The sequence below is a fragment of the Erpetoichthys calabaricus genome, chromosome 8 (assembly GCF_900747795.2).
Source record: "Erpetoichthys calabaricus chromosome 8, fErpCal1.3, whole genome shotgun sequence".
NCBI classification, from domain to species: Eukaryota; Metazoa; Chordata; class Cladistia; order Polypteriformes; family Polypteridae; genus Erpetoichthys; species Erpetoichthys calabaricus.
In genome coordinates, this window is record NC_041401.2 from 77,349,072 (window position 1) to 77,362,163 (window position 13,092).

General features: G+C 38.8%; 1 protein-coding gene across 4 annotated transcripts in view; it reads left to right on the top strand.

Annotated features, from left to right (window-relative positions):
- Positions 1 to 13,092, top strand: part of elna (elastin a) — an 81,976-nt gene that overhangs the window by 50,811 nt on the left and 18,073 nt on the right. For 2 of the 4 annotated variants that reach the window (XM_051930729.1, XM_051930726.1), the window contains 4 exons: positions 2,864 to 2,905; positions 4,424 to 4,450; positions 10,258 to 10,281; positions 12,661 to 12,693. In XM_051930729.1, the coding sequence (XP_051786689.1) occupies positions 2,864 to 2,905; positions 4,424 to 4,450; positions 10,258 to 10,281; positions 12,661 to 12,693 (126 nt within the window). The remainder of the gene's footprint in view (positions 1 to 2,863; positions 2,906 to 4,423; positions 4,451 to 10,257; positions 10,282 to 12,660; positions 12,694 to 13,092) is intronic. The other 2 variants (XM_051930727.1, XM_051930728.1) reach the window with 2 other exon arrangements.

Genomic DNA, 13,092 nt, shown 5'->3' on the forward strand with positions numbered 1-13,092 from the left:
CATTCACTAGGAAATTGGGAAAAAGACTTAGAGGGGCATTTCATTTTTTTTTTGATAATGTTACAAGTAAACTTTGTCATTTTTCAGCAACTAAGAATTCTGTTTCTAACTAACCAGGCCTGCTGGCTAGTGGTGAACATGCAGTCATTTGTCTCATTTTCCTATGTATGTGGGGTTTAGTTGTATCTTCGTAACACAATGTATTTCATGTCCTTTTTTAATTTGTTTGCTAGAATGTCATGATAACTAAAGAGGAGGCACTCACATGAAAATGAGAGTTCCATTACACTTGCAACATTAAGGGTCTTCTTCTGCTTCCTAATATGTTGATGTGTTTAAGCAGCATTTCAAAGAGAGAACTGAAAAGCACCAAAGTTTACAAAAAATGTTGTTAAAAACATGAATTACTTTAGCAAACACCTCCCTGTTGTCTAATAGCTGTAAATATACAAGAACAGTCACTGTGACTCGTTTTTATATGAGTGTAAAATGTAGATACAAAACTGCATTCAAGACGCAGCTACAAAGGATAATAAGCACTGTGTATTTTATAAGCAGAGAACACAGTAAGAAATAAATGCACTTTCACAGACACATACTGTGCAATTTATAAGTACAGCATAAGCAATGGTCATATAGCAGAAAAGTATTAGCCTTGTGCGCAAAGTTACCTTCATATGTATGCATGTTTATTCTTAGAAACACACACACAAATGGTAAATTCAACATACAATATTTGCACGTGCATATATTCAGACTACTGCATATTGGTCTGGATTTTTGCTTCTCTTTATGTATGTGTATCATATTGTATATGTTTGTATTTAGAAATTTTAATTATTTTCATGTTTATTATTTGTGCACAGCCTGCATATACAAATTTTGCTGTACAGAAGTAATTCATTAAATATATATAAAGCAGAGAGTTATACATACAGCTACACAGGGCTGTCTTGGTCATGTTATTTGTACACTGTTACAAATGTAGTGTTTGATCTGTGAACACATAACCAGCAATTTCAGAAGAAAAAGAACCCGTAAAACATGCATAATGAAGCAAAATTGCTATTGTGATAAATTAATCACATTTACACTACATAATTTGAGCTAAATCAGCATCTAAGGGAAAACATAGTTAAAGAAATATTTTAAAAAGCTGTACTGATCGATATTGTAATGTATATTTAGTAATGGAAAACAAATGCTGGACTAAAACACATACAGAAGCTAAACTCCCATGTTAATTAACAAAATGCATTTACATTGTAATTTCTGATGTGGTTCAGTTTAATACTCTGTAGTGTAAAAGCTCTAATGATCTTTCTCACAGTGTAGTACATATTAAGATTAGTCCCATGCTGTAGTATTTGTTCACTGTCGAATGAGACTGTAAACACAAAACACGTTCTCATCTTGTCAGCGTGGGTTTGTCTTCTGGGTGTTTTGATTTTCTTCCCACATTGCAAAGATATATAGACTAGGTTGAGGGGTAATTCTAAATAGGCTGAGGTGAGGATATATGTTTGAGAGGATTACATTTAGGACTTGTTCTTGCCTTTGTACTTAAATATCTATAGGCCCCTCACTTAACCCTGTTTTGGGTTAAGTGGATTCAAGTAATGAGCAGATTAAACTGCAAGGAATAAAATGTCAATTTCACTTTGAAAAGGCACAAACACAATTTTTTTACTATATGCCACATATGAAACAACAGTCACACAAACCAATGGGATCAACAAATAAAATATTAAAAAGGAAGTTTCACTGTGATCACTAAAATAAAAGTGTTTGGAGCCTACTAAGTGCTGAAAGTGATTAGTGTGGAAATGATTAAGATTATTGGTCTAAAATCAGCTTTTCTGAGTCATAACCTGTAGACCTGGCCCCATCATACTGTAAATGCATTTATTGCTTCCTGTAAAAGAGCTTTTTTTAATTGCTCAGTCACAAAATATCTAACATTGCTCTCTGGTAGATGTTGGAATTGCTCTGATTCCACATCATGGCATTAAATCATCAGTTGGTTACATTTACTGATAACATTTCCATTAAGCACCCATTTACTGCACCTCCACAGATGCCCAGTGGTCTGTCTTTGACCATTTCGCTATGTTGTCTTGATTTGTGCATTGAATCAAAAAGGTTCAATTGGGTCATCACCTAAGAGGATTTGATCTTGTCATGAAGTTTTGCAAGATTTTCCTTTCAGCATTTTAATATGAGAGGAGGGCTTTTTCACTTTCTTTTGAAAGTTTTTTTCCCAATGTTGGTTATATGCCTGAACTCTAACTCACACTGGTCATCACCGCAACCCTGAATCAGTAAACAATGATATGAAAAAATAAAGATGGATGATGTTGGTTATTTGTTCACACTACAAACAGTGAAACTTGAGAGACTATAAAAGTGTACTTCCTGCCACAAATTGACATGCATTTTCAAATGCCAGTAAGCATGTTCATAAATACTGATACAGTGCATTAGCATTTATAAAAAGACTGATGCACAGAAAGACAGCAGAAAATAGAACCATACACATACTCACAGATGAACATGTACACACACATGTATGAAAAACTCATATACACAAACCTATGCACACTTAGTAAAAAAAATACACAGATGTATGTACAAGTATGTTAGTGAATATACATATACAAACACACGTATACAGGTATATATCAAAATTCACAGATATACAGTATACTGTTCATATTACTATGAAACACCCCCATTTACAGGCATGTGCCAGAACTATCCAAACACAGACAGTTTTGTATACTCAAGACACACTATCAAATATAGGAAAACACATTTTATATAAGACTCAAATTAATGTCTTGTCACACCATGTATTTTACAGCCAGGCGGCCAACAGTAGCACCTGGAGGAACGCAAATGCCAGGTATAGAATAAAAATGGAGGAGTGGTGTTTTGTCCTGAGATGGGGTCCGTCGAAGCATGACTGGGGAATGGCTCTGGCTGCAGTGGCTGCGCATTGCTCTTGGTGACTCTGTTGTGGCTGACTTGTTGTTAGAACTGCACAGTATCCAACATGAGTGCACCATAGATTCAAGGTGTTTTTTATAAGGCACCAGCTAGAACATGCAGTTCCATGTAATGGGCAGCAATTTACACCAAGTGATCATGAACAATCTCTTATCATAGTTATTTAGCTCTGGCATAGCCTGGGTCAAACAACAAGCACTTATTATATGTTGAAGGCAGGAGTCCTTTTGACATGTCTAAATGTATCAAAGTAAATTGCCTTTATCCAATCATGCCAGAGCTACTGTATAGTTTTTTTTGGTAAAGAACTTTAAAAAGATGTATCCACCATACTTCAAGCCAATAGACAGCCCTTTCAAGCACTTAAAGACTCTGTAGGAACTAACCTCATTGTCACCTATTTGGCTACTTGATCCTGACCAGGCTGGAGGTATCCTATCACATCTGCTAAGCTAAAAAAAAGCTTTACTGGGCTGTGTGGTGCGTTAAGACCCCATGATGTCAACGAGGCAAGCCTCATATTGTGTGAAGCTATGTCGTTTGTCTAAAAAATGAAGAAACATACATTTACATGTGACAGGGAGTTAGAATGAGTTGCTTGGTGGTATAAGCGAGTTCAGTCTATAATGGACATACTGTAGATCTGCCCTGTTTTTTAAGCCTGTTGATGTGCCACTTTTTGTGACTGCTGTGCTACTGTCTGTGATACTGCTGCCCCAAATGCTTGGGTCCGAGGATGCAGTCTCTGCATGAAGATTTAAGGTTGGGTACTGATGTTCAAAATGAGAGATGCCTGTGTCTAAGGTGACATTTCTGTAGATGTAATTGTCCAGTGCACTGTTACATGTTGCTCCATTGATTGAGATACATTGGAAACTCTGTGTCAGATGTAGCACTCCAGAGATCAAAAATCTCAGTCCTAGAGAGCCAAAAGTTGTAAGTTATTACTCCAACCAATATTCACATTAAGCATCAGTTCCTGCTCTCTGTCAAACAAGTTACTGTATTTGTCATCAGTTCTTTCATCCCACCTTGTCAAGCATTACAGATATTGTAGCTTTTGTTTTTCTCAGGGTGTCATTTAGTCAAAGTTTTCGCAAACCTTGCTCCTAGAGGTTTAACAGTACCTCCTGTGGGAAGGCTTAGTGGCCCTGCAGGGCTGAGATTAGAAACTCCTGCCTTAGTCAAACAGGAGGTCTCAAGTGCTGCTGTCTATGGTGCCATTTCATTGTATGCCCCTTCCTATGACCATCACACTTACTATAAATTCTGATCACAACAAATAAACCAATATCAAAGCCAGCACTGCAGTAGGATTGCCGGATGATTTTTGTATAGCTTTATATTACTTAGTGGTTTTCAGTTTTCTTCCTTCTAAAGTTCAAACATGACTTGTGTCATGTTTTGTTTTAAGGGACAGTGATTGGTCATACTGGTGTTGGTAAGTGTCTCCTCCTCCACCTCTCCTCAGTGTCTCTTCCTTGGGTTGGCTGCTCACTAGGCAGAAGGTCTGAGCAAGTAACTTGATGTGGTGGAACTTTTCAGTTGTACAGTAAACCTCACACTGCCTGGAAGTCATGTTCTGAGAACTACCTTGGTTGTGATTATGTTTCATTAGACTAGATTTACTCTTCCATGAATTTGCCAGTAATGAACTTTTGATGTAAATATATTTAAAGTGGAAGGAAAATAGAAAGAAAATTGCTGCAATAAATGTGATTTGGGTTTTGTTTCTTCAATATTTTTGTTCTATAAACCTTATTTTTTAAAGAACCTTATATAGTGCACACCACCCCATGGTGTTTGGTACAATTACATTTTTTTATAGTCGCCACATAGATAGATTAAGGGACTTGCTCAGGGCCACACAGATTACGCCAGCATCTTGTGCAGTTTATATTTCAGTGCCTTAAGAATTTGGCCCCACTGGAGCAAGTAGAGGCCATGTGAGCAGCCAAACCCATGAAACACCCAGTCCTGTCCAGTGGCCAGCCAGAGAGTCTGTGTTTTCCAGATGTTACTTTTATTATTTCTGGTGGTGTTATGGTTCACTGTTCATTTCTGCTAAATCTATCTAGAATCTTGTGCCTTAGCATGTAGCTCCCCTGTCTGCTTCTTTATGTTGTGTTGTGAAGTTTCACTGACCAAAGAAACATGCGTTTCCTCTGTTTGTGTGTTGTAACTTGTCAGAGTCAGATATTGATATTATTGTCTTACCTGCACTTGTCTGTTATGTTTCGGTACATGTTCAACTACAAACTGTGTAACTGCACCCAATCATATTCTGCCACAAGATGGCAGTAAAGTTCTTCATTAGCCTAGCTCAGGCAGCTCAGTATTTTATAGCTGTTTAATTCTTTTTGTTCTTTTGTACTTTTTAAAAAGTACTTCTAAGCATATACTGGAGATAAAGGAGAGTACCATTCTTTTTTCTAAGCTTGTCTTAATCTTAGAGAGTCACAGACAAACATTTTAAAATGGGCAGGTCACTTACTTAAAATTACTAATAAGCACTCATCCGTTGACCTGGTATCTTCATTTGAACCCTCAAAATAATCACATGTTGATAGAGTTGAAAAGTCAGAATCACACATTAAAAACAAAAATAGTCAAATGGTGCTGGGGTGGCAACATATGTTGACGTATGTGTCAAAGAAGAGTTGTGGTAGGAAAAAGGTTAAGGTTAAAAACAGTTGAGTTACAGGAAGTCAGAGAGAGAAGTGAATGAATAAATGCTGTGGGCAGGTGACTGATTCATAGTTCTCGCTTGCTTTGAATCTCACTGTCACTACTATGACACGGCCATTTCCATTACAGAACATGTAAATTGTGCAGGGGCCTTAAGGAAATGTACACCCTGACCTTTTTGGGAGTGGGGTCACAAAAAATCTGAAGGCTGTTGTGGTGCAGGGCAAATCTGAAAGAAACTACCATTTTCTAAAGTACATTTGTTTAGGTCCATTTTGGTTGGTGATAAAAACTCCTTTTTCTTCGTCTATGAGATTTAAATAGCTTTTTTATCACAGTCCTTATAATTTTGTTTCCTCACATCTTTTTTGTACAATAATCAACTGGTTTTCAGTAGAAGGCTAGTAATGTGCACTTCTGCAGACCTAACATGTTTGGTAGACATATTTACGTTCAGCTGGCTGGTCATCCTCTCCTAAAATAGACTGGAAATGTTATTTCTCCAATGGTTGTTTCTGTAACATTAATACTATCAGACAAATTGCAAAATATTGGTGATTATAAAAATTTAAAATTAAAAACTATAAATAAAGGTATATACATTCTGTCTCACATCCCCAAGCTCAGTTGGTATTTATTATGCAAGAAGCAACATTTTAATACCCACAATATTTCCGGCAGCTTAGTGGTCAATCATCTACATGCAGGTATCCATTTTCAGGAGTCATTTTCTAAATACAGGGACTATCCTTTCAACACTGCATGAAAGACTGGAAGCAACCCTGAAGAGCACTCTTGTTGATCAAAAAGCACACTGATTTACATTTACTCCTACAGGTCCAGTGTAGAGTTACCAGTTACCTCGGTATTAATGTCTTTGAAATAACATAAAATTCTTACACCCACTTAATCCAGGTCATAGCTGTGGTTTGCTGGAGCCTATCCTAGCAGTATCATGCACAGATTAGACTGGGACCAGTCCTGAGGAACCTGTTAGTCCATCACAAGACCCATTTACACATTTGGATACTTCACAACAATTTAGAATCAAGCATCAAGCTAACACATACATCTTTTGGGATGTGAGAGGAAAGCTGGAGTACTCATAGAGAAATTTTCTTTGAGAGGATGAGCAAACGCCACACAGACAACAACTAAGTGTGGGATTCAAACAAAGACACTGGATTGATAAGGCTGCAGCACATCCCATTGCACCAAAATGCCATCCTTTTGTACATTAGAATGCCTGAAGAAAAATCAATTCTCCAAATCAAAGTATTAACTACTGCATCACCACATCTAACTATGTTTTTAAATACTACTAACTCTACATTTGTGCTATTTAAAGATAAATACTATATTGACTCCATCATCTTAGACTTATTTATAGAATGGCACCCAAGTCATGATACTCAGATACAGTCATTCTGAACTGTGAAACGTATCATTTTATTTATTATGGCAGGCTCAGCATGCCTGGTGGTGCTCAGTCATCTGTAACTGGCTTTCTATACCTAAATATCTTCTTGGATAATATTTAGAATTGGCATCCTTCCCAAGCACCACCCAAGCCACCACAGTTAGATTTTGCTCACCTACATTAGAAAAACACAGACAATTGAGAGACTCAGAAGGAGAAAACCCTGGAAACCACAGTAGACAGGGAATACTCACACAGATTTTTGAAGAATGTGATTACTTTATATAGACATTTACCAGGTTGGGTATTGAACCAAGGTTTCCAGAGCTGTGAGGCAGTTTCCTGGTAAACATACTATACAATACAATTTATTTTTGTATAGCCCAAAATCACACAAGAAGTGCCGCAATGGGCTTTAACAGGCCCTGCCTCTTGACAGCCCCCCAGCTTTGACTCTCTAAGAAGACAAGGAAAAACTCCCCAAAAAAAAAACCTTGTAGGGAAAAATGGAAGAAACCTTGGGAAAGGCAGTTCAAAGAGAGACCCCTTTCCAGGTAGGTTGGGCATGCAGTGGGTGTCAAACGAAGGGGGTCAATACAATACAATACAATACACAGAATAGAACAAATCCTCAATACAGTATAAAAATAAAAAATTTAGAAGTACGGAGCAGAATTTAACAGTAGATGATATCACATAAGAAGATTTGGATATATTTAGAGTCCTGAAGACCTCATCCATCAAGCTGCCTCCCCCATTTGGTCATTCCATGGCTAAAACAGCGCTGGGCCAGCCAATCCAATGAAAGGACCCCTCCTTACGATTCCTGCGATCCTCCATCAGGGATGACTTTACCTTAGTTAGGCAAAACAACTTGACAGGTGGGCCGTGGCACCAAGTGCCACATTTGAGTACCGAGAAGAGAAACAGAATAGGTGAGGGTTAGTATCCAATTATAACTATCATGTTACTTATGTTTTAGTGCTAATGACTAACAACAGAGATGCAGTCTGTACAGTTAATCAGCAGCTCTAGTCAGGATATGCTAAACTGAAGTAGTGAGTTTTCAGCCGGGATTTAAAAGCTGAGACCGAAGGGGCATCTCTTATAGTAGCAGGCAGACCATTCCACAATTTAGGGGCCCTGTAACTAAAAGCTCGACCTCCCATTGTTATTTTATTAATCCTTGGAATCATAAGCTGACCGGCATCTTCAGATCTTAGTGTGCGCTCTGGTTTGTAAGTCATGATAAGTTCCGACATGGAACCAAAAGCCCTTTACAAAATGACAAAGTAAAAAACAAAGTATTCAACAATTGAAATTTAGTTCAATCTATTTTGAAACTAAGTCACATGGATAATACAAAGGCAGCTCTGAGAAAGGCACCCAGAAATGATTCCTTCTTCCTGCCTTTTTCATTCTAGGGTCATGAGACACTGGAGTCTATACCAGTACTAATGAGTACAATGTAAGAATGTCATGCTGACCATTTACAGGGCAGTCTCACCACAGTCACATATACAAGGCTAATTTAGAGTAAATTGTTTGAAATGTTAAGAAAAAGTACACTCCTAAAAGAAGCACTACATCAATATTAAGAATTTTCAAATAGCATACAGTACATACAGTGATGGGGCTTGAAACTGGACCCAAGTCCCTGGAGAAGTGTGAAGCCAGCAATAACCATTGTACCACTATACTTCTCCTGATACTAATCCATCCATTTTCCAACCCGCTGAATCCGAACACAGGGTCACGGGGGTCTGCTGGAGCCAATCCCAGCCAACACAGGGCACAAGGCAGGGAACCAATCCTGGGCAGGGTGCCAACCCACCGCAGGACACACACAAACACACCCACACACCAAGCACACACTAGGGCCAATTTAGAATCGCCAATCCACCTAACCTGCATGTCTTTGGACTGTGGGAGGAAACCGGAGCACCCAGAGGAAACCCACGCAGACACAGGGAGAACATGCAAACTCCATGCAGGGAGGACCCGGGAAGCGAACCCAGGTCCCCAGGTCTCCCAACTGCGAGGCAGCAGCGCTACCCACTGCGCCACCGTGCCGCCCTGATACTAATCCTTCTTGCAAAATTCCACAATGGCAGTGTGAAATGTGAAGATGCAATGAATGTTATTCACACACATATACATGCAGGATAATATTTGGCAAAAAGAAAAAATCTAATTGGCTATGCATGTGTCTTTAACAAGTGGCATAGCTAGAAATGTGATTTTATGGAGCCACTCATTCTGAAAACAATGTTTGTTAAAGGAAACCAGTAGAAACTGAGTGTTTTCAAAAGACAAGGTCTTTGTTCTGCAATGTTGCACCATGAACACACCCTACCACCCTGTGGAGTAGCATGGATATAGTATGTTTGCATAAAGCCAGGCTTATTCACACTAAGGAATATTTAACCCAGTCATGACTAATGTGTTGTACTTTGTGATTCAAACTTCCCCATACCTCAAGTAGAAATACAATCTTGTCTTCTTATATCCCTCAGCTATGTAATGTTCAGTGTGACTGTTCAAGCCCAAGAGCTGAAGGCCAAAATGTAATACTCATTCAGCTGGTGTCAAAACTCCCTGTCACAACATGACAAGCAATTTTAGAAAAAAATAGAAAGGAAGAGGTCCTCCCTGCGTGGAGTTTGCATGTTCTCCCCGTGTCTGCATGGGTTTCCTCCGGGTACTCCGGTTTCTTCCCACAGTCCAAAGACATGCAGGTTAGGTGCATTGGCGATTCTAAATTGTCCCTAGTGTATGCTTGGTGTGCTAGTGTGTGTGTGTGTGCGCCCTGTGGTGGGCTGGCGCCCTGCCCGGGGTTTGTTTCCTGCCTTGCGCCCTGTGTTGGCTGAGATTGGCTCCAGCAGACCCCCGTGACCCTGTAGTTAGGATATAGAGGGTTGGATAATGGATGGATGGATAGAAAGGAAGAAATCAATTGGACAGCCTATATTTGCCTAACTGTTCAATGTCATACTGGTATTCTTTCTCAATGTTCTCTAAATATTAATTTTGTGTCATTTGTGTATGTCTGTATGACTCCTAATTAGTAGTTTTGAATCAAATCAAGTTGACTAACATTAAAAACCTAGGAGTAAGATCTTTGTGTTTTTATCTTGCAGGTGGTACAGGTCAGCCAGTGGCAGGTAAGCATTTATGTTTTTATTCACAGCTGTGCCCGCTCAATCACCATCTGCATGCTCTGATGTTTTGTTTGTTTTTTGGGACACCTAAGCATTTCAATGGATATCTGTAAACTTAGGTACTGAAAGCTTGTGAATAACCCTATTTGAGATTCAGGGCTTCCAGTCATACCACAAGCAGTTTTTTGTTCTCTGTGATTTCTTAATGTTCTGTCAGAACTTTCATTGTTTATATTTACTTACTCTATAATCTCAAACCAAGGCCAGTCCAGGACAAAGGTAGAATGAAGCATGGCTTCACTGTCTGAGCAGTACTGCATAACCTTTCAGGTGCATTCAAATACCTGTAGTTGGCTGAGTACTACAGTAGACAGTAAGAGGCAAATGCAATAAACCTATAAGAGAACAATGGAAATGGTAGCATTCATATGCCCAGTTCATGATGTCTACTCCACTTCCCTCAAGCATGTTGGCATGTCTAACCATTAACTCTTATAGATGATTATTCACATTTTGTGAATAATTAAACTTACACGGTGAACAGCATTTTGCTCAACTACCTTACAAGTCCAGATCTGGCAGGTTCTCCTTGTGTCTGTGTGTATTTTTCCTTAGGTTCTCTACCTTTTTGGAGATTCTATTTTTTCTATGAGTGAGTATGGCCACATGAGTGAAAGTGTCATGTGATGTACTGGTGTCTAGTCCAGGATTGGTTCCTGGCTTGAACTCATTGCTGCCAGTAGAGAACAAAGCAAGGGAGAACACAAAGTTTCAAAATAAAAGACAAAAGACTTTTGCCTTTAAGGTAAGATTGCTCCCCCATTTTTTCCACCTCACAGTAACAAACAAATGGTGTCCCATTCACCTCCTTGGCTTCTGTTCCTCTCTGTAAATTTAAGTACCAACCACCCCACCACTTAAGTCTAGATTCGGCTGCTCTCTAGCAAGGAACATCCTTTAAACTTCATCTGACATTCATTTCCAGAGAATGTATAATATCAGGTTACCAGGCTATAGTACAACCTGATAGCTCCTGAAACCAGTGAGAATGCCTGGCCTGTATGGCAGCTTCTCAGCTATCTGCTTTCTATACACAACAACAGGGTGCTATATTTATAGGATATCCTTGATGCCCCCTACCAGATTAAAGGAGTTTCCTTGGATTTACACGAGTCCTGCAAAGTCTTTCTTTTATTCTCATATCCATAGAGTGTCTAATTCCAGGACAAAGTCTACCAAACTACACTTGCCTTTAAATATGCTTGATGATTGCTAATTAGTAATCTGTATTTCTGTCCTGTCACATCCATGTGCCAACTATGTCCTTGCATGACCATCAATACCATTATTTTTATGACTTTGTATTGTATTACTGTAATGCTCTTGTAGTACTTGCTGGAAATGTGCTATATAATCTCATTATCTAGCAGTTCAAGTAATTCATTGATATTCACTGAACTGCTGTGTTTAAGGAGACCCATAGAGAGTGTCTTTTGCTATGTACAGTAAAAGACTGTGTAAGCGCACTCATAAAAAGGCCCATGTTGTTTGTGCCTTTTACAAAGTGAAATTGACATTATATTCCTTGCAGTTTTATCTACTCATTATTTGAATCCACTTAACCCAAAACAGGGTTGTGAGGGGCCTGCAGATATTTAAGTGCAAAGGCAAGAACAAGTCCTAAATGTGGCCCTCTCAAACATATATCCTAACCTCAGCCAATTTAGAATTACCACCCAACCTATTTTGTACATCTTTGCAATGTGGGAAGAAAAATGAAACACCCAGAGGAGAAGCCCACGCTGCCAAGATGAGTACATGGAGACTACTCAAAGACATTCCCAGAGCCAGGATTAAAAACCAGAACTCTAGAAGAGTTAGGCAGCAATCCTAACTACTGTGTTACCATGCCACCCACCCCTTGCAGTTAAAACCTAGCATTCATGTGATTTAAGGGTGTTTATCTATGAGCTGTCTGAGAGGCTTACTTTTGAACTGTAAAGGATGGGTGGGCCCTGAGTGCGTGCTCTGGTTTTGAAGTGAGTAAATGCAAGACAAAGGGTATCTATCATACAAGGAATCCCAATAATTGTAGAATACTTCCTTTCTGCATACAAGGATATATTTATATCTGTGACCACTGTACAAAATGCACATCCCATAAATCTGAACTGGATAAGTAGCTTGCACAATGAATGTGTGTATGAATTATGTATGGCTTCCTTTCTTTATTGTGGTAAATTTTATGTGAGCAATTCCAGTCATCCTTTGGGAGGGACTGAGAATGCAAGGCTTCTAAAACTTGTAGTTAGACTATCCTGAAGCCTCAGTGCCCTGTTCTTCTGTATTCAGTTTCAATCTGTTCATTTTGTCTCTTTTCAGGTGTGGCTTCAGCTAAAGCTCAGAAGCAAGCAGGTATTCATTCAATTAAATTTAGCGTTAAAAGGTCAACAAAACAATAACATAACATTTTCAAATTAGTTTAATCAAACTGTTGGTTATGTAGCCAACAAATGCTGAACATAAATTAATCTCACAATATCTCCTGTTTAGCTGAAGCAGTGAGTCAAGATGATGAAGAGGTTTTATAAGTTTTTGTCCACATCACACTTTGCACAGGCACCTATCCAAGTGGCCAGGAGTTTGTAGAAGACATTGAAACAAACATGTTGTTTGGCCTTCACACTGATGGGATTGTTTCAGTCTCTACTTACTGTATATAGCCCAAATACCACTAATCTCCCATATAAACAAAAATATATTCATGAACAGGTCTCTAAAAGTCATAAACATATCAGTAGCAGATCTAAAACA